The sequence below is a fragment of the Nelumbo nucifera genome, chromosome 1 (genome assembly GCF_055504915.1).
Source record: "Nelumbo nucifera cultivar China Antique chromosome 1, China Antique-T2T, whole genome shotgun sequence".
Classification (NCBI taxonomy): Eukaryota; Viridiplantae; Streptophyta; class Magnoliopsida; order Proteales; family Nelumbonaceae; genus Nelumbo; species Nelumbo nucifera.
In genome coordinates this window covers 94967361-94989016 of record NC_142649.1, presented here as the reverse complement: position 1 = coordinate 94989016, position 21656 = coordinate 94967361, and the positions used below count along the sequence as shown (strand labels likewise).

The 21656-nt window shown below is 39.8% G+C and overlaps 1 protein-coding gene across 2 annotated transcripts; it reads left to right on the top strand.

Annotated features, from left to right (window-relative positions):
• Window positions 1-984: 984 nt before the first annotated feature.
• LOC104605543 (kinesin-like protein) lies at window positions 985-20722 on the top strand. Of its 2 annotated transcripts, XR_016077023.1 has the most exons (7): window positions 985-1505; window positions 1604-1652; window positions 1793-1844; window positions 18293-18456; window positions 18814-18927; window positions 20006-20092; window positions 20464-20692. XR_016077023.1 is itself a non-coding variant. In XM_010270352.3 (6 exons), exons 1-6 carry the CDS (start codon window positions 1141-1143, stop codon window positions 20614-20616), a joined length of 897 nt encoding a protein of 298 aa, XP_010268654.1. In that variant the 5' UTR covers window positions 987-1140; the 3' UTR covers window positions 20617-20722. The 2 variants fall into 2 exon arrangements, 1 of the variants encoding a protein (XP_010268654.1); XM_010270352.3 differs by lacking the exon at window positions 20006-20092 and having other exon boundaries at window positions 987-1505; window positions 20464-20722.
• The last annotated feature ends 934 nt before the right edge of the window (window positions 20723-21656 follow it).

The window sequence follows — 21656 nt, the reverse complement described above, 5'->3', positions numbered from 1 at the left end:
GGTTTGATTCCAAAGGAATTCCAGAAGTTTACGACTAGTTCCTTTCTAAGCAATTCATTGTATGGTTCACCGCTTAGCCCTTGTCCTGGCGAACCAACGCCGTCGACAAACACAGAAAACAATGGTGGTGCCAACAACAGTGACAATGGTGGGAAGAAGAAGAAGTTGTTTGGAGGAGCTATTGTAGGAATTGCAATCGGGTCAGTGTTTGCATTCCTATTGATTCTTCTCCTTTTGTTCCTTCTAAAAGAAGAAAACTAGGAAAACGAACGACATTGCAATAGTGAAGCAGCTCCCGTTGGATGTAGAGATTCCCTTCAAGAAGCATATTGATTCTTTTCATTTTGTTCCTTCTATGCGGAAAGAAGAAAACTAGAAAAACGAACAACATTGCAACGGTGAAGCAGATCCCATCGGATGTAGATATTCCCTACAAGAAACATATCAGAGAGGGAGACAATGGCACTTTGAACAATAAAGGATTCAGGTACATCAATAGTCCCATATCATCTCCTCGGGCTATCTCTACTACCAGCAATAGGACGTTGTCACATATTGGTGGGTTTCACCATCTTTTGTGATGGGGAGGAACAAAGTGTTTGGTGTGGAAGCCTCAAACAGAGAAAAGAAGAAGAAAGGGAGAGCAAGAGGAGACACAGAGATGAACAAAGGACTGCCATTCTGCCGTTGTTGGGGAGAGAGAGAAAATCAGAGGGAATTAAAGAGGAAGGAAGGTTGGAGGAGGGAGTGCACCGCCATTCTGCCGTTGTGCATGTGAGGAAGAAGATGAACAATGTTCGAGAAAGGATAAAATATGTATTTTAAAAAAATGGTCATCTCTTTAACTTTTCTGTTTTGGTCATTGAGGGAAAGGAAGTATTTATTGATTTTGTCAAAAATAGAAGGAAGGTTTTGCTAAAATAAAATTATAAGGGAGGTTTTTATGATTGTCGAAAACTTCAGAGGTTTTTGTATTTTACCCAATAAGATATGTGGGCTTTTGAGAGTTGACACCCTCAGCCTTACGTTCGGCTTCACCGTGTTCGGAAAAAATCAAAACTCTCCCCGCTCCCTCCATCCATCCCTCCCATTTAACTATCTCAATTCTCAAGAGAAAGAGGAGATTTATCGGAGGAGCAAATGATGGCTCAGGTCACAGGGCCTCTGAGACATTTGCCGAGAGCACAGAAGCGGCAGCTGTGGCTGTGCTGCTCCCGCCAAACATTCCTTCGTCTCGCTCTCCCGTCCTTTTTCACCATTAAAACCAATTCTCAGCAGCTTTCATTCGCCACGCTTCCTTCTTCTTATCGGAACATTGATTTTCGATCTCACGGTCTCAAGTTGCCCGAAGACTCAGTAGCACTTGATGCTCGAGAAAACAATAGCGACTCGGACTACCCTGAGAAGAAGAGCCGAAACGAAAAGAAGCGAGAGGCTCGCCGCGCCGTCCGATGGGGAATGGATCTTGCCACCTTCTCTAACCCTCAGATAAAGCAAATTCTTAGGTTCCCATTCAGTAACTTTTAATGTATTTGAACCCCTTCAGCGAGTGTGGCATTGGCTAAAAGTTAATAGTTTTTCTTCCTCCATTTGGGGATTGCAGAGTGGCTTCGCTGGAGAGAGAGGTTTTTGACGCTCTGATGTTAGTTAAGGTGCCATACACTTCAATTCTTCTGGTTTTCTTTACACAAACAAATACCATGATGACAACATGCATTTAATATTTCAGAGTATTCTGGCTGTTATTGTTGGTTTGGTTTGCTTATCTTGCTCCTTTCCTTCTTCCCAACAGAGATTAGGGCCTGATGTTCGAGAGGGAAAACGGAGACAGTTCAATTATATAGGTAAGTTATTGTCAGAATATACTGATTATGTTTCTACGCCATGAATGCTTGTGAATCTTTGTTTCACCAAATGAAAAGGTAAAACATGGGCCTGCTAAGGAACGAACCATAAAAATTGTAAATGTGCTAAAATAAATTATCAATTTATGCTTTTCCATCGGTCAATTCCATAATCGATTTATTTTGTGTTAAATTGTCAAGGTCAGATTTTTCAAGGACTATCATATTTTTATGGGTGTGAAGTATGTATTTCAGTTTGCACAAACAAAATAAGCTCAGTTTTAAGAGGATTTGATGCATATTTTAAGACTTCAACAGTTCAACTGAGATGGATCAAATGCATGTTTAACAAGGCAGACTTATACAATAAAATCAAATTTTTATGCTAATTTTTAGAATAAGTTGCATGCATCAGGTATTGGGAGTTTGAGACTGCTAATTTTGACGTGAAAAAGTAGATAGTCGATTTTTTCCCTGTTTTTAAGGAATTGAATTTGAATTGTTTTTGCCAAAGTAGGGAATATCAGAGTTATCATAGAGGAATCTGAGGTAAATATGATAGAAATCCATGAAAAAAAGCTTTCGGAAACATTTTTTTTTTGGGTAATGAAGGAAGAGATCAAAGGCTACACAATCCTGGGGGTAGCCCTTCCCCAGCTATCATCAAAACACAAAGGCTTAAAAGCACTATTAACAGCAATAGAACCCATACAAAGCTCATCATTGCCATGAATAGATAGCCAATCTGCAACCATGTTGGCCTCTCTATAAGTGTGAGATTACTGAATGTTTAAGGCAAATTGTTGATACAGATCAGTACACTTCTCAATGATGGTTCTAATATTCCACAAAGATTGATCCAAATCCTTAAAGCAATCAATGACTAACTTTTTACAAACTTTTAAGCCTGTTTCTCCTAGTGCCCTAGATTTTCATGAAGGTCCCATAATATGCTAATTTCTTCTTCTTTCTTTTTTTTTTTTTTTTGAAGAGGTAAGGTAAAATTGTATTAATCAAAAAGACAAATATACAAGTGTTGAAGATTAATTAGTTTTATGATGTTTTTCTGAGTAGATGTTTTATGTTAGTTGTTAGATAGGAGGTGGGGATCACAGTAGTTATGTGAGTCCAAATCTTATTATGTTTTTTGAGTGTTATATATGTTGTTTTATGTTTTGCCGCCCTATAAGGGCATAGTTGTCTTTGTACTGTTCTATTATTTTAGTATAAATAATAAGTGAAGGGGGTGGCCAGATTATTGCTCTCTTTTCTTTCAACTTCTCTTCTTCTCTTCTTCTCTTCTTCTCCTTCTCTCTTCCTACTTGGTATCAGAGCATCGGCTAGGGTTTCTTGAAGCATTCTCATGCAGCCTTAGATCAACCGACTGCATGAAGTAGTAAAGGGCTGATCGATCTACTATAGATTGCTCAATTCTTGGAGTTTTTGGTGGGATCTAGACATCAGGAAGGTGATCTACTGTTCGACATCAAAATCAGGAAGAACTGGAGTACGAGGAAGAGTCCCAGAAAAGTTGGACTCTTTGCTTTTGATTTGATCTTGGGCGCCTAGGTATTGTTAGTTTTCTTTTGATTTTCTGAAGAGGGCGGTTTGGCTTCTGAAATTTTCTAGGCCTCTCGGAGTGATCGATTCACTTTTCTCTCAGTTGGGAGGCGTGGAGAGGAGAGAGATTTCCCTCCAGCTAGGGTTTTCTTCTTCCGGAAGGGTTGGTTTCTGTGTGTGTGGTATTAGATTATTTTTTGAAGGTCTCCAAGCTATTTTTTTCCTACTATTGAACTGCTTGAAGTAAAATGGAAAGTTGGAATACCGAGATGAAATCTACCGGTACTATGGGACTGGGTGTTGGAGTTTGTAGTGATATTTTTTGGTCTGGGATCATTACTTCAATAAAAATTGATGGTACAAATTATTTGGAGTGGGCACAATCAGCTAAGATGGCTATTGGTGCCCATGGAAAATTAGGGTATCTCATTGGGGAGGAGAAGAAACCTGATACAGACTCTTCCTGATGGGTGCAAAAGAATTACATGGTAATGTCTTGGCTGTGTAATTCTATGTTACCTCATATTGCAAAAAATTTCCTATGGGCTAATACTGCTAAGGAGATTTGGGATGGAGTGACTGAAACCTACTCTCAGAAGCAAAATGAAGCCAGAGCCTATCGGTTAAGAAATCAGGTGATAAGTATGAAACAACGAGAAAAACCTCTTGTTGTGTATTTCTCCATGCTGAAAACCCTATGGCAGGAAATAAATCACTTAGAAACTGTGGTATGGGAAAGTGTAAATGATGCAACAACTTGTCACAAACGGGTAGAGAGGAATAGGGTTTTTGAGTTCTTGTCAGGGCTGAACCCTGAATTTGACATTGCTAAGCAACATATTCTTTCTAGGGAGGGTGTGACACTTTCTCAGGTCTATGCTTTTGTCTCTGGAGAGGAGAGTAGGAGGAATGTAATGTTGAGACAGCCTGGGATTGACCAGTCGGCTATGGTTGGTACAACAAAACCTAAGCCGAATGGAGACAGGGGGAGTAGTGAGACTAGAAGGGAAGATAAGAAGGACTTGGTGTGTGATTATTGCAAGAAGCCTAAGCATACCAGGGACACTTGTTGGAAGTTTCATCCAAATCTTATGCCTGCTCGGATAAGAAACAAGAAGGGAAATGCAAATGTAGCCACTATAAGAGACTCTTTAACCCCTCTCTCCCAAACTGATTGGGAATCCATTGCAGTAGCAGTAGTGAGAACAAAACTGGAGAGGTTTGGACAGCTTATGAGTAAGAAAGATTCACCCAGCTCTAGCCTTCTAGATGGACAACATAATGCAAGAGCCAATACACCACTTCCTTTGCACATACAGGTAGTTCATATGCAACTGCAAATCTTGCATCCACTTCAGGTAAGGAGGGACCTCCCTGGATTATAGACTCAGGAGCATCTGAGCATATGACTAATGCCCCTACCATTTTCAGTTCCTATCAGTTGTGCTCTGGTAGAGATAGTCTCTACAGTAGATGGTTCACATATGCCCATTGCTGGGAAGGGGACAGTTAGAGTGACCAATGATATAACTTTGTCTTCTGTTTCACATGTCCCTAATACCAACCTACTGTCTGTTAGTTCTTTGACAAAAAATTTGAATTGTTCTGTGACCTTTCTTCTTGGTAATTGTGTTTTGCAGGATCTGGAGTCAAAGAAGATGATTGGGAGTGGTCGTGAGGTGAATGGAGTCTACCTTCTAGATGAGATTTCGAGACATTAGGGCTATCATGTTAGCAATAGCAGTAGTAGTGGGTCAGAGTCAGTGAACCAGATTATGATTTGGCACAATCGCTTGGGATATCTTTCTTTTAGTTCTTTGAAATGTCTTTTTCCAAAGTTGTTTGAGTCTGTTCAATTATCTACTTTGGAGTGTGAGAGTTGTCAGTTAGGAAAACATTGTAGACAGTCTTTTAAACCAAGTAATAAAAGAAATACTTCTGCTTTTAATATTGTTCACACTGATGCATGGGGGCCATATCAAATCCCTTCCATGGGAGGATTCCGTTACTTTCTCTTGTTTGTGGATGATTATACACGATATTCTTGGATATATTTGATGAGATCATGTGATGAGGTTCCTAACTTAGTACGATAATTCCACCAAATGGTTCTCACACAATTTGGAGTGAGAACTAAGGCTTTTAGATCAGATAATGCCAAAGAGTAATTTGAGAAGGATCTAACCACGTATCTCTTAGAACATGGTGTAGTTCATCAGAGCAGTTGTGCATATACACCGCAACAGAATGGAGTTGCTGAGAGGAAAAACAAACATATTGTGGAAGTGGCAAGGAGTCTTATGGTATGTGCTTCAATTCCTGTGCAGTTTTGGGGAGATGCAGTTCTTACAGCCGTACATGTGATTAACCGTGTTCCTTCATAGACTTTGAGGTTTAAGGTGCCATTTAGCCTTCTTTTTCCAGATGGAGAGATATTTCATATACCTCTGAGGGGTTTTGGTTGTGTTTCTTTTGTCTACATTCTTGGCCCTCATCGCAAGAAATTGGATCCTAAGGCCAAGAAACTTGTTTTTCTTGGGAATGCTCAGAACCAAAAGGGGTATTGCTGTTATGACCCAGTGTCGAGGAGTAGATTTGTCACTATGGATGTTACCTTTTTTGAATCTACATTCTTGTTCTCGAGTGGTTCTCCTCAGGGGGAGAGTTTTGGGGGGAACTCACGATCTGTTCCTCTTCCTGTTTCTGTGGTGTCTTCATCAGTTTAGCCGGCATCTACATCAGTTCAGCCACCACCTGCACCATTAGTTCAGACAGCACTTGCACCTCCAGTTTCATTACCTGAGCCACTATGGGTAGCCTCACAACAATATCAGCGCTGGCAGATGATGGTTGACTCCATACATCCTCGACCCACACCACTCTTTATCAGTCCTTCTGAAACTCCAAATTCGGCAGATACAGTTCTAAGTATTCCTCTTGAGCCTGTTATGTTTTCTGATGATAATGTTTCTGTCCTTAACACCATTGTTGTAGCTGATCCCACTGATCTTGATCTTCCCATTGCACTTCGTAAGGGGAAGAGAAAGTGTACAGCCCACTGCATTTCACACCATCTTTCCTACAATGCCTTATCACCCTTCTACTGTGCTTTTCTTTCTTCCTTGGATTCTGTGTCTATACCTAGGAATGTTACAGAGGCTCTCTCCAAACTTGAGTGGAAAACAACCATGCAAGATGAGATGGATGCTTTGGTCAAAAACCAAACTTGGGAAATAGCTGATCTCCCCCCAAACAAGGAGACAGTCGGATGTCGATGGGTATTCACAGTGAAGTATAAGGCCGATGGCAAGATAGAGAGGTACAAGGCAAGGTTGGTATCAAAAGAGTATACTCAGACCTATGGTGTTGATTATTTGGAAACCTTTGCACTAGTAGCTAAGATGAGTTCAGTTTGTATCCTTTTATCTCTAGCAGCCACCTATTCATGGCCTTGTTCCAGCTTGATGTCAAAAATGCTTTCCTCAATGGTGACTTACAAGAGGAGGTATATATGGACATTTCAATAGGCTTTTATGAAAATGTTGGTAAAGGAAAGGTATGCAGTTTCAGAAAATCTCTGTATGGACTTGTTATAATTCGGCATGCCTTTGAGTTCTGTTAGTCTGATAACAGTCAAGAAGAAAGAGGAAGAAAGAGGGAAGAAAGAGAGAGAGAAAGGAGGAGAAAAGGAGAGAAGAAAAGTCTAGATCGAATTAGGGAAAAAAGTAACTCTCCCATTCGGCCAGACATGTTTTTATATTATTAATATAATGGAAAAGACACATGTGCCCTTATTTAAGTGAGGGACACTAGTTCTAATATAATATTACAGATCAACAACATCAACATAAGTATAAAGACAAAAATACCCCTACACTAACACTCCCCCTCAAGCTGGTGAGTATATATCATATAATCCCAGCTTGTTACATTTGTAGTCCACTCTTCCCCGACTCAACCCTTTTGTAAATAAGTTTGCCCACTAGTTTCCTGTATTAACGTATGCAGTGTCTATCACTCCATTCAACACCTTCTCTCTCACAAAGTGACAGTCAACCTCTATGTGCTTGGTTCTTTCATGAAACACCGAATTAAAAGAAATATGAACTGCAGCCTGATTGTCACATAGAGCTCATTGGAGTATTAATGTTGTATCCTATTTCTTGTAGAAGGTTCCTTAGCCACACTAATTCACAAGCAGTATGTGCCATAGCTCTATATTCTGCCTTTGCACTGCTTCTTGCCACGACTGTTTGCTTCTTATTTTTCCATGTCACCAGATTACCCCCTAGAAAAGTGCAATAACCTGTGGTAGACCGCCTATCAGACATAGAACCAGCCCAATTAGCATCAGTATACCCTTCTATTTCAAGTGTTCCACCACTTTTGTATATCAAACCACGACTAGGGGCCCCTTTTAAATACCTCACAATTCTTAGAACCGCATTCCAATGAGGAACCAGAGGTTTCTGCATGAACTGACTTACCACACTAACTGCAAATGAAATATTTGGCCGAGTAATGGTTAGGTAGTTCAGTTTACCTACAAGTCGTCGGTATCTGCCAGGGTCTTCAAACACTTCACCCATATCACTACTCAGTTTAGTATTTGTTTCCATAGGTGTTTCAATAGGTGTTTCAGTTGGTTTAGCACCTAACAAACCTGTTTCCTCCAGCAAATCAAGCACATATTTCCTTTGACACAAATTAATACCGTGCTTAGACCTTGCTACTTCTATCCCCAAGAAATATTTCAATTTACCAAGGTCATTTGTTTGAAAATGTTCTTGTAGAAAAGTCTTCAACCTGTCAATGCCCATTTTATCATTCCCGGTAATAACAATATCATCTACATACACCACCAATAGTATTTTTCTTGCCGGAGAGTCATGACTGAAGACGGAATGATCAACTTGGCACTGTTTCATACCAAACTTCTTTACCACCTCACTGAACCTACCAAACCATGCTCCAGGAGACTGTTTAAGCCCATATATAGCCTTCTTTAGTCTGTATACCTTACCATCCTCCCCCTGAGCAACAAACCCTGGTGGTTGCTCCATGTAGACCTTCTCGAGCAAATCATCATGCAAAAAGGCATTCTTGATATCAAGCTGATATAGGGGCCAATCATACATAGCTGCAAGAGAGATCACAACACGAACCAACCCGATCTTAGCAACTGGGGAGAAGGTCTCTGTGTAGTCAACACCATAGGTTTGGGAGTACCCTTTTGCAACCAATCGAGCTTTCAGGCGCTCAACACTGCCATCAGACAAATACTTAACAGTATAAACCCACTTACAACCGACAGCCTGCTTCCCAGGAAGAAGAGCAGTGAGGTCCCAAGTATGATTATGAAGTAGAGCTGAGAGCTCTTCTTCCATTGCACGGCACCACCCTGGAGAGGCAAGGGCTTCCTGGACATCCTTAGGAACAACAACTAAGGATAACAAAGAGATAAACTGGCGGTGGGAGGCGGAAAGGTGAGTGAGTGAAACATGATTAGAAATAGGATGAAGGGTGCAAGTGCGTTTACCTTTCCGCAAGGCAATGGGAAGATCAAGATCAGATACTGGGTTCGGGGCTGGTGTGGAGACAATTGCCGGATCTGTTGACGGTGATGGAGCCGGAGGAGTAGCAGCCGGTACACTTGACGGATAGGTGGGCATTCAACAGGTGGTGGCACTGGAGGCAAGACTTGGTCACGGTTGGAACAAGGGGAACAGAATTGGCAACTGGAAGTGGAAGAGGGGGAGGTGATGAGGAGGAAGAAGCATCACTGGACCCCAGGAAAAACGGAGTAGACTCAAAGAAGGTAACGTTAGCACACACAAAGGAACGTCGAGAACTAGGATGGTAACACTTATACCCTTTCTAGGTCGGAGAATAGCCAAGGAAGATGCACTTAAGGGATCGTGCATCTAACTTGTCGTTCCCGGGGCCCAGATTATGGACGAAGCAGACACACCCAAATACCCGAGGAGAAAGAGGAAACAAAGACAAGGTGGGAAACAAGGTAGTAAATGGGGAATGACCATCAAGGATAGACGTGGGCATCCGATTAATCAAGAAGTAAGCACCGCATTATTCCAAAAGGGTTTGGGAACATTCATGTGATGCATGTGGGATCGTGCTGTTTCCAAGAGATGACGATTCTTTCTCTCAGCCACCCCATTTTGTTGTGGGGTGTAGGTACATGAGGTCTGATGTATAATGCCATGTTGGTCCAAGTATTCTTGAAATGATGAAGATAAATATTCACGGCCATTATCAGAACGAAAAATTTTAATGTGAACACCAAATTGATTGCGAATCTCAACATAAAATTTCTGGAAGATGATAAACAATTCACTTCTTTCTTTCATTAAATAGAGCCACGTCATCCTTGAAAAATCATCAACAAAAATGACAAAATATCTATATCCATTGTATGACCACTTTATAAGGACCCCAAACATCCGAGTGAATCAAAGAAAAAGGACTCGACACACGGTTATCAACCCTAGAACTAAAGGGAACACGATGGTGTTTCCCAAACTGACACGACTCACAATCTAAAACAGAAAGTTGACTCAATGAAGGAACCAAAGATTTCAAAACTTTCAGCGAATGATGACCACTGTAGATTGGACAAACCTCTCATACTCATCACGGGGAACACTCACCATCTCCTTCTTGGGACCATCTGTGGATGTAGGCAACATTTGATCAGCTGAACGATTCTCCTGTCTGAAACTGAAACTGGTGTCACTAGTCATGGCATGATTGGCCCAGGTTGAGGGTGGACCATGCAAGTCATAGCAATAATTAATGGTATGTCCATCCATACCACAATGAGTACACCTCCGTGGACCCGAGCCACGTCCTCTACCACGGGCTCCCCCTGAATCTCTACCTCCAGTACGACCACCACCACGGTTATATGTAGGTCCACCACCACCACTCCAGCCATATACTGGACCACTTCTACCACCATAGCCAGATTGAGCTCCTCGAGCTCCACCTTTAACACCATGGCCCTTTGACATTACAAAGGCTGATCTATCTGAGACATTAGAGTTCTCAGTAGATCCAATAGAAGTCCTCTAAAGTCGAGCAAACACCTCTTCTAAAGAAGGGAGAGCTGACCCTCCTAGTATCTGAGCCCGTACTGGTTCATACTCAGATTTCAGCCCCACCAAAAATCGAGTCACGTCAAGTTATTGTTGAATTTTGACATCAGAAGTGAGGGGGTGATAAACATTCAACTCATTACGGATGTTTCTCATACTAGCATAGTACTTCTCAAGACTCTGATTGCTCTGTTGCAGATTAAAGTATTCCTGATACAGCTGATATACTCTGGTTGTATTGTCTTGACCAGAATACAACTTCTTAACATGGTCCCACACATCTTTGGCAGTGTCAAGAAACATGAAATTTACACTAATCTTGGGTTCCATACTATTCCATAACCACGTGATAATCTGTGCATCCTCTTGTTCCTAGTCTTCATACTCGTGAGAATCAGTGGAGGGTTTCTCCTCCCTTATGTGTTTCACCTTCTTCTTTGCCTTCAAAAAAACTTCTACAGATTTAGCCCAAGGTATATAGTTCTCTCCATTTAGTTTAATGGAGGTCATTTGAACATTCAGGTAGTCAATAGGTATCATCACATTAGATTTGTTATCACTGTTATCTCCCATTGCTGAATTCTATTATCACTGAATTCGGCACACTGCACACTGTTTGATCACACTGATCACACTGGTTTCAACACTTGTTATTGCTCAAGATTGCACTCTTTACACCACAAACCCTACCCTACGACTACCTGAAATCTCACCACTATATGAGCACCACTCCTTCGAATCACACAAAAAAAAGAGCATAAACCCTAGCACACTACAATCTGAAATCCCATCATACGATCTGAAACATAATTCCTATTTGATTCATTTCAGAAAATATGCATAGAAATCTCTTACCTCATCACTTGAAAGACAAACCACACGAGAAGAAAATCAGTCCACACAAGACACCCACTGCACCATAAGAATCAACCCTCTTATCTTCATCAATTAGGGGAGGGCTTCTTAGAAACCACAACAACCGACCACACAAGACACAACTGGAGGCATAGAAACCTCCAAGGGAAGAGGGTGACCACTCCTTTTCAGCCCTTTCCCTTATCTCCAATTGATGGCAGAGAAATCAAGGGAAAACCCTAGATTGAGTGCGTAGAGAACAGAAATCTGGGCAGATCCGAGTTGCTTAGTTGTGCTCTAATACCATGTTATAATTCGGCTTGCCTTTGAGTTCTGTTAGTCTGATAACAACCAAGAAGAAAGAGGAAGAAAGAGGGAAGAAAAAAAGAGAGAAAGGAGGAGAAAAGGAGAGAAGAAAAGTCTGGTTCGAATTAGGGAAAAAAGTAACTCTCCCATTCGGCCAAACATGTTTTTATATTATTAATATAATGGAAAAGACACATGTGCCCTTATTTAAGTAAGGGACACTAGTTCTAATATAATATTACAGATCAATAACATCAACATAAGTATAAAGAAAGAAATACCCCTACACTAACAAGACTGAAACAGTCACCTAGGGCTTGGTTTGACAGGTTCAGAGGGGCACTCATCCGTTTTGGATACACACAGACACAGCCTGATCACACCCTCTTTGTGCAGAGGAGAGATGCTTTGGTGTCAATTCTGATTGTGTATGTGGATGATATAGTGGTGACAGGAAATGATCTAGAGGAGATTGATGATCTCAAAAAATCATTGCAGCAAGAACTTGAAATCAAAGATCTTGGTGAGCTCAAATACTTCTTAGGGATTGAAGTTGCAAGATCCAAGCATAGGATCTTCATTTCATAGAGAAAGTATGTACTTGACCTACTGTGAGAGACTGGGAAGCTGGGGACCAAGCCAGCAGACAAAGATGGTGTGGATGGTGAATTGGTAAAGGATGTGGGGAGATATCAAAGAATGGTGGGCCGACTGCTGTATTTGTGTATGACACAACCAGATATTTCTTATGATGTCAGTGTTGTGAGTCAGTACATGCATGCACCTCGGGTTCAGCACTGGGAAGCTATTGAGAGAATACTTGCATATCTAAAAAAGCACCCTGGCAGAGGCATTTTTTTCTCAAATCATGAAAATCTGAAGCTAGAATCCTATACAAATGCAGACTGGGTAGGATGCTTAGATGACAGGAGGTCTACATCAGGAGTGTGTACCTTTGTAGGTGGAAACTTGATCTCCTGGAAGAGTAAGAAGCAAGCGGTTGTGGCAAGGTCAAGTGTAGAGGCTGAGTATAGATCCATGGCTCATGGTGTCTCAGAACTTCTTTGGGTTAGATCTCTTTTGAGTGAGATTGGGGTGAAAGCAGAGGAACCTATGATGTTATACTGTGACAATCAGGCTGCAATCAATATTGCCCACAATCCAATTCAGCATGATAGGACAAAACACATTGAAGTTGATAGACACTTTATAAGAGAAAGGTTAACAACTAGAGAAGTTTGTTTGCCTTATGACTCTTAAGAGTTGCAGCTGGCTGATGTTCTCACTAAAGGGGTGGTAAGGAACAAGCTTGAACATGATCTACACAAGTTGGGAATGTGTGACATTTACTCCCAACTTGAGGGGGAGTGTTGAAGATTAATTAGTTTTATGATGTTTTTCTGAGTAGATGTTTTATGTTAGTTGTTAGATAGGAGGTGGGTACCACAGTAGTTATGTGAGTCCAAATTTATTATGTTTATTGAGTGTTATATATGCTGTTTTATGTTTTGCTGCCCTATAAGGGCATAGTTGTCTTTGTACTGTTCTATTATTTTAGTATAAATAATAAGTGAAGGGGGCGGCTAGATTATTGCTCTCTTTTCTTTCAACTTCTCTTCTTCTCTTCTTCTCCTTCTCTCTTCAAGAAACTACTTTCTTTCAAATATTTTTTTTTTTTTTTTTTTTTTTTAATTCAGCAGATTCCTACTACAAGTATATGAGTTCACTGTGTAAGAGCTTCTGTACATATGAACACCCTTAAGAGCCCCCAAAAAAATCAACAGCCAAAACAGATGAAGATAGGTCTTATTTGAAAAGCATGTTGGTATTCAACCATCCTCTAATATCTTCTATAATTAGATTTATCAGATTTTTTTTGATAAAAAAACTCTCCTGTTTCTTTCACCCCAAATAGCCCACAATAAAGCCAGCGGGATGGTGGACCATAAAAACCACCCCTTCTTGCACATTCCTCTAATTTACCAGCTTTTTTTTTTGTTAAGTATCTAATTTACCAGATTTCTAACAGGGATTTAATTGAATTGAGCATTCAGCAATGGTAAGAAATAGCCTTGAGAAGATTTGACCAGATTTTAACAGAGAACCCACAGTGGATAAACAAGTGATTAGATGTCTCTATTTACTTACTACACAAGACACAAAGGGTATCAGGCAGGTCCATTCTTTTCCTTAATAGAACTTCTTTCATGAGACACTTCTCTTCAGCAGCTACCCAGGCGAAAAACTTCATTTTGAAGGAGCAATCCCACCCCAAACAGCTTTACTAGGGAAGGAGCAAAGTGAAGCGGGCTCCATTCCATTGTAAAAAGTTTTTTTTTTTTTATTATCAGCACACCTTTGTAAAAGATTTTACTGAATCGGATTCAGATTTGGACCATATCCAGTATCATTGATCTGGAATCTATGGATTTATTCGTATGCATTGCAGCCTGGACAGCAAGTCTGATACCTGTGGAATCTCCCAATTGTTGAGATCTCTTCTAAACGAAGGAGTCTCGACCAAAGTGTCTCCAGAACTAACATGTGAATCAGCTAAAAAAGCCTCTTTATCATATGCCAACAGAAATAGATCTGGATAAACATCCTTCAGGGAGATATCAGCTTACCAGTTATCTTTTCCAGAATTTCAGCCTGTTGCCATTTGCCAGACCCTACCTTATATCTAATTCCTTTCAAAAATTGAGGATAAGCTTTGTAGATCCATTTCACACTCTGCAGCCATATAGGAGATTAGATTCAGCTGCATCTCAGCCATTATTATGAAAGCCGTATTTTTGAGTAATGATTCTTCTCCAAAAGTTATTGGGTTTATTGAAGAACCTCCAGAACCATTTACCCATGAGGGCCAAATTGAAAGTCTTTAATTTTCTAATTCCAAAGCCACCATACTCGGTTTGCATATCTGATCCCAGCTAACCAAGTGGTAAACATGGGAGTCTTCCATCCAATCCATAGAAAAATTTCTCAAAAATTTCTCGATCTTCAAAGCTAATCTCTGGGGGAATGGGAAAGAGAGACATATAATAAACAGGAATGCTGGCCAATACACATTTTATTAAAGTCAGCTTACCTTCTTTTGACAAATATCTTTCTTTCCAGGAGGCTAGTTTATTAGCCACCTTCTCCACCACCAGAGCCTTAATGCTTTTTGATATACACTTGGCTCCTAATGGAAAACCCAAATATTTAGAGGGTAAGGCACCATTCTTGCAGCCCAAGAGGATCTACCTATACATGCAAATTTTCCACTTCCCCAATAGCCATCATTTCACTTTTTGCAAGGTTGACCTTCAAACCTGAAACCACCCCAAATCAACATAATATGCTGCTTTGGCATCACAAGAAAGGGTGTATAATTTACAAATTGGAGTAGAGGGATTCCTTCATCATTACTTCCAAGTTCCATTCACAAAGCCTTCTAAACATCCACCCTCAATGTCTCTAGCAGTCATCTTGCTTAAACCCTCCATAATTATGACAAACAAGAGTGGGGAGAGAGGGCCAATTTGCTTGAGACCCTTAGATCTTTTGAAATTGCCTTTTGCAGGACCATTTGAGGATTGAGAACCTGGTTGTGGAAATACAAACCTTCATCCAATTTTTCCATTTTTGCCCAAAGTGTATCAAACACATCATGTAGTCCAAGAAAGCCCAATTCACATGCTTGTAGGCTTTCTCTAGATCAATTCGCACACTAGGCCCTTCTTACCACTTCTTATGGAATCAATTAGCTTGTTAGCTATTAGGACTCTATCTTTAATGTGTTTATTATGAATAAAATCTCCTTGTGAAATAAATATCTTGAGTCCATCACCCACCGTAGCCTTGATGCCAAAAGCTTTGCTATGATTTTATACACATTCCCTATTAAACTGATTGGCCTGAAGTCTTTGCTATGATACTTTCCATGATTAACGATGAGCTGATTCACTTTTCCTTCCCATGCTGCCAGCCCCCTCATTCAACCTCCAAGCCAGTTGCAGAAGTTCCTTTGTCTGGCTCCTATTTTGTTTACCTTTTTCAGTTAGGTGTCTGCTCTCTAAAGCAACCAGCAAAGCCTTTGTTTCTTCTCCCAAACCCTTTGTTTCAGTTAGAAATCTAGACACTATGAGAGAGGTCATCTTGATTCATGATCAAAGCAACACGAAAAGAGTATAGGCATTCTGGTACTAGTAGTTTGACAATGTATGGAACCTTCACTTGTGCTTCTTTCTTCAAGTCCATCTCTCTACTTTCTACTCAACAACCCTTTCCGTCAAAAGAAATTTTGTGCAGGCTAGTTCCCCCAAAATATTATGGTGTTTTGTTAGGAAGTATTCTATGGGAAAGTAAACACTCTAGATAACCTACAAAAGAGAAGACCTTTCCTCTATATTTCTCCTAATTGGTGTATCCTCTGTAGAGCTCACGGTGAGGATTGTTACCACCTATTAATATCTTGTTCCTTTTCTGCAGACCTTTGGGCTTGGCTACTTTCGTTGTTTGGGAGTAATTGGAGTCTACTAGCAGAAGTTCGCATGCTCTTCAACCATTCTACCTTTTATTGGACTACAAAAATAGGGAGAATTATGTGGAGATGTGCTCGCGCTGCCTTGATTTGGACTCTTTGGGAAGAAAGGAATGCTAGAATTTTTCAAGAAAAGGAAAGGAGCAGTTAGGAATTGAAAGACTGTGTGTTGAATAGGACAATACCTTGGCTGAAGTCCTTGGAAATCTTTCATCAATTCTCCTTTAATGACCTTTGGAGAAATTGGTCAGTAGTAGCGAGGTGTTCACCCCTAAAGGACAAATCAATTACAAGTTGGTCTCCTCCATCCGAAGGCTCACTAGCATGGGTAGTCCAGGATTATCCGGAATGGGGGGTGCTTTGAGAAATGAGAAGGGAGAGATTTTGTTGCTCTACTTAGGTCCCTTAGGAATTGGGGACTCCATCAGGGCAGATCTATTAGTTGTTGTACAAGGGGTGCAATTTGCAAACCAGATGGGGGTACAACACCTAATAATCGAAGGGGATTCCAAAGTGGTGGTGGGTTGGTTGAAAAATCCTGAAGAGGCTATGTGGCGTTTACAAGAATGAAATGAAGAAATTCAGTTGGTTGACAAGGAATATGTTGGTCACTGTATAGTGGGTGGGGAGATCAACAAATACTTTGTTAGATGTGTTAGCCAAGCAAGGGGTAAATAGGGAAGAATTGTTTTGGGCTCAGCTGTGATTCCTGTTTTTCTTTCCTAGTTTACTTGTAAGATTCAAGGAGGGGCTGCAGCTCACGCCTCTCCCTGGGATGTTGTATGAATTCACTCTAAATCAGCTTCTGAATTAATAAATTTATTATCATTCATCTAAAAATGTATTAGAACTTAGATGGGTCATGTGTAACGTACATCCATAATCTCTGAACTGGAAACTAGTAGGTAGAAATATACCAAGTCTTCCTCTCATTCCCTCTCTTTGGTACTCCTTTCTTCCCCAAACTTATTAACATTTGTTCTTTCTTCCATGGAAAAGGTGATTTGATGGCTAAAAAGCTAGTTTAGGTGAGTTGTTCTTTGATCAAAGACTTTGCAACTGCAACCTTGATTGTAGCATAGAAAACAATTTAGTAGGTGGAAATGTACTTAGACCCCCCCCCCCTCTCTCTCTGAACTGGAAACTAGTAGGTACAAATGTACTTAGACTCCCACTTATAGAAAAAAGTACTTAGACTCCTCGTTCCCTCTCTTTGGTATTCTTTTTCCCCAAACTTATGGCTGAAAGCTTTGTATAGGTGCCCACCAGAGTTATTCTTTGAATTAAAAACTTTGCCACTGTAACCTTGAGTGTAGGATAGAAAACAATCTAGTAGATCCACACTTCAAATTGTGCCTTTCAACCTTTTGCAGGAAGCCTGTGTGTGTGTGTGTTTGTGTGTGTGTGTGTGTGTGGTACATGCATATGTGTACAAGGAGAGAGACACAGACTAAGGTTTGAATCCATAAACGCACCTACAGTCTCACCCACCTATCATCCTCCTGTATGCATGTTTGTGTTGGGGGTGGGAATATCACCTATGGAACCAGTTAAATCAAAAGTTGTCCCTGTGCAAGGGCCTTGTAATTTTTCTTTCAAATTTATACTCTAAATCATAGTTATCCAATTTAAAAGGTGTAGTAAGATGGGGTTCAGAATTTGAAGAAAAGAGAGATGAGAAAGCATTACATATAATGGAATGAAATGTGATGTTTTTTGAGGAAAAAAATTGTAAAACGAACTTATGAGGAGAATTCAATTATTACACTAATGAATAAAGCATATTTCATGTAACTTTAAAGGGAAAGATATTGAGGTGAATCAACAAATCTACTACTAAATAGGATAGGCAAAACTTCTCTTGAGAAATCAAGACAACCTAATTGCCTCTTGTTGCCTTTTGTTTGAATATCATATCACATGATTGTTAGTCCTGTCAATTTGATTGATGTGCAGTGATCTTTCTTTTATTTTCTTAAGTAGTCAGAGAGAGTTAGCATGTGAAGAGATCTTAATTGTTCAAAGGTTTTATAAGCCTTCTATTTCCATTTCTTATGCTGATATTTCATCACAATGCATGTTAGGAAGACTGTTACGAAATGTGCAACCTGAGTTGATGGAAGCTTTAATCCAGGCCTCGAAAGATGGTGACCAGATTAAGTTTCAGGCTTTAGCTGGTACAGAAACTTGGCTTATTGAAGAGGATGATGAAGAGGAGGAAGAAACTGAATATGAGGAAAATGAGGAGGTAAACTACAACGGGTATATCTTTTTTTTTTTTTTACAGAAAATGTAGTGATACAATTATAATTGAAAAGTCAGGGATATAATTGTTTTAAATATTGAAGCTTGTCTGAAATTGTACCAAAAATTGATTACCCCATAATAAGGCCCATTTTACTGACTTGTAATTCAGTTGAATATTGAAATACAATCAGTAGGGTACTCTGATCTATCTGAACATACATTCAGACATCCCTTTTCCCATCCTGTACTCGTAAATGAAGAAAAAAGAAATTGAGGAACTTGCTTATTCATGCATAAGTTGGGGCTATTCATCACTGAGAAGTCTGAGTTCCTATTCACTGTTATTATATGCTTCCAGGGGTGCCATAATGACATGGATATGGCAATGAGATGGTTTGATGGCCTAATTTACAAGGATGTGGATATTACTAATGAAGTTTATTCAATTCACAATGTTGATTTTGACCGTCAGGTAAGCTAATGCAACTTTCATGTTCTTTTCTGATTAAGCTAAACATGCAACTTCATGGTTGAACATGTTGGGCCAAGATATTTTAGGACATTAACCAGAGTTTCTATTTTTTCATCATATTTTGCTAAGCATATGAATGGATAGGAAAAGTGAGGAGGTATATCTTGTTTTCCCTTTTCTTGTTTATGTTACTTTTATACAATTCCGTTTCTCAAGTGCTGGTTGTTGTTTGTTTGTCTTTGATGTTTTGACAACCTTACTTTTAGATCAATATTTAACTTTACTTTGATAGCAATACTTTGTTAGGATTTAAGTGTATTATATTAGTTCTTTTTTTTCATTAGATTCAGTTAGGGTTGTTGATGGGTTGGATTCAGATCAGATAAGCCTAGACCTAAGTTTGATCTGATTAAATATTTAAGACATTTAGATTGCATTTGGATGTAGGCCATTGCTCGGTGAAGTGGTAAAATCATGGTCTGACAAGCATGAGACAGGGGTTTGACTCTAAGAGTGGCCATTTTGTGCCAACAAAAGAAAATGCCAAAGATTATGTCTTTTGCCAGGTCTACCCCTCCCAAGATCTCAGATATCTAGGACCACCATTCTTTGGATTGGGCTTGGATACATTCTTTCAAAATCAATTAAAGACAACTTTAATGAGACAAACTGGTATTTGTTTTTGGGTTAAAACTAAACAATTTTACCAACTCTACTAATAAGTATATGTTTGTTATAGCATTACATGTATTGCCCATATTTTTTTACCAGCAATATGTGTATACCTATATCGTTACAACAGCACTGCTACTTACAAGACCTTGTAACAATGCTGATCCTATGAGTGCATGCACCAAGTCCCTATAATATTAGTTTCTGTTCTTTGTCAGAGGATTTGGCAAAGGAGTAAATTTTGAGGTTTTGGCTGGATTCAGTTCGACCAGGCCAAGTAATACCTGTAATCCTGTATGTTGCAGAGATTTTGTTGAGGGATGGCAATTTAAATATCAAGTGCATTGGTTCCCTTGGATTGGGCTTTTTACTGATGAAAATATGTTTGCTTTCTGTTGTTTTGAAGATGGTGCTTCTTCATTCACCCACTGGATGATGATGATGATGAATGATCTATACAATGAGATGATATAGATTCACTTCCAGTAGCCCAGTATCCATCCACTGCTACTTATTAGCCAATTCATATAATGTTTAAAACCTTAAATTTAAGTCAGGAAATGCATGTGCGGTTATACTGTAAATACTTGATTGACACAAGTAAGCTTGATGGTACAAATCATTAGTTTTATTTAAATTTTGATTACTGTTGCAAGAATGTTATTAGCATTACAATGCTTTAGAAGTTTGCCTCAGATTCGGAAAAACTAGGAGGATAAGGGCATCTTTTAGATCATGCTATACCTTGGTGAAGATCGGAATTAGTGCTTTTGAATTCTTTACAAGTTAAAACATGACATTTTCTTTTCTTTATTGATTGGTGCTATGCTGTGATTATTTCTTATGAATGGTATCTTGTTACAGGAATTGCGTAAACTTGTCCGAAGGGTACATTCTTTGCAAGAGCATCAACTCATTGAGGAGAAAGAGGGAGAAGCTAACCCAGCACTGGCAGTTGCAAACAAGAAGCTCCTTCGTTTCCTTAGTGCCATTGCAAAGCAAATGCCAGTGGAGTAAATTCTAAACATGTTTTTATGTCTTGTACCATAACTTCAATAGGTAAATTGGACGAATCACAACCAATTGATATTTATCAGATAGAGCAGCAGTAATTGATCCCCTAGTCATGATGCTCTGCGGTGTATGATCTATAGATTTGATTGTTCTACGCTTAGAGTCTGTTTGGTTTGCAGTCGGAATTGGAATTGAAATCCCTCGGAATCAGAATTGGAATCGGAATGATCTATTTGCATAATCTGTTAGGTCCAGACAGGAAACGGAAAATGAATTGGAATCAGTTGGAGTGGGATTTCATTCCCGAGGAAGAGGGAGTGGTCATTCCCACAAATGGGGTAATGCCACTCCATCGCAAATGGAAATGGGATTCCGGTTCTACTCAACCAAACATTGGGTCATTTCCATTCCGATTCCACACCTTTATTCCCACAAACCAAACGGGCCCTTAGTAGTTGATAGGTTGTGCATCAATTGAAATTATCAGAGATGGCAGCGCGGGAAAGGGCCATTGAACGGTACACTATGAAGAGTAACAAAGACTTGATGGATTGGTCCATATCGTAGGAGACAGATTGTTGAATAACACTACGCCCTTGTCTCTTTCAGATGCCTTGGTCATCTTGAAATTTTCAGGAGTATGGCTTTCTCATTGATAATGGGCGAGTGTTCTCAATTTTCAAAATGTGAATCAGATTTTATATCGTAGTACAGCTGAGCCGGAAGTAGACGACTAGTTTGAATCAAGGTTCAAAGTATTGATACATATGGGGGGGGCTTTCCGATATGTCCTTATAGGGGGTGTTTCGGGGTTGATTGGTTCAGAGGGTGGATGGACTTTAAATCGGCCCCTCTGAACTAGATTTGAAAAAATAAAAAAAAAGCTATCAATACTGTCCGATATGCCACTACCGACATATCAGGCATATCAATATTTTGAACCTTGACTTGAATGTTGTGTTGGTTTAACAAGATTGACATCTTTGGATGATAAACCCACCTATAAATAAAAATTTGAGTTCTGCCCATATATGCTACCTCAA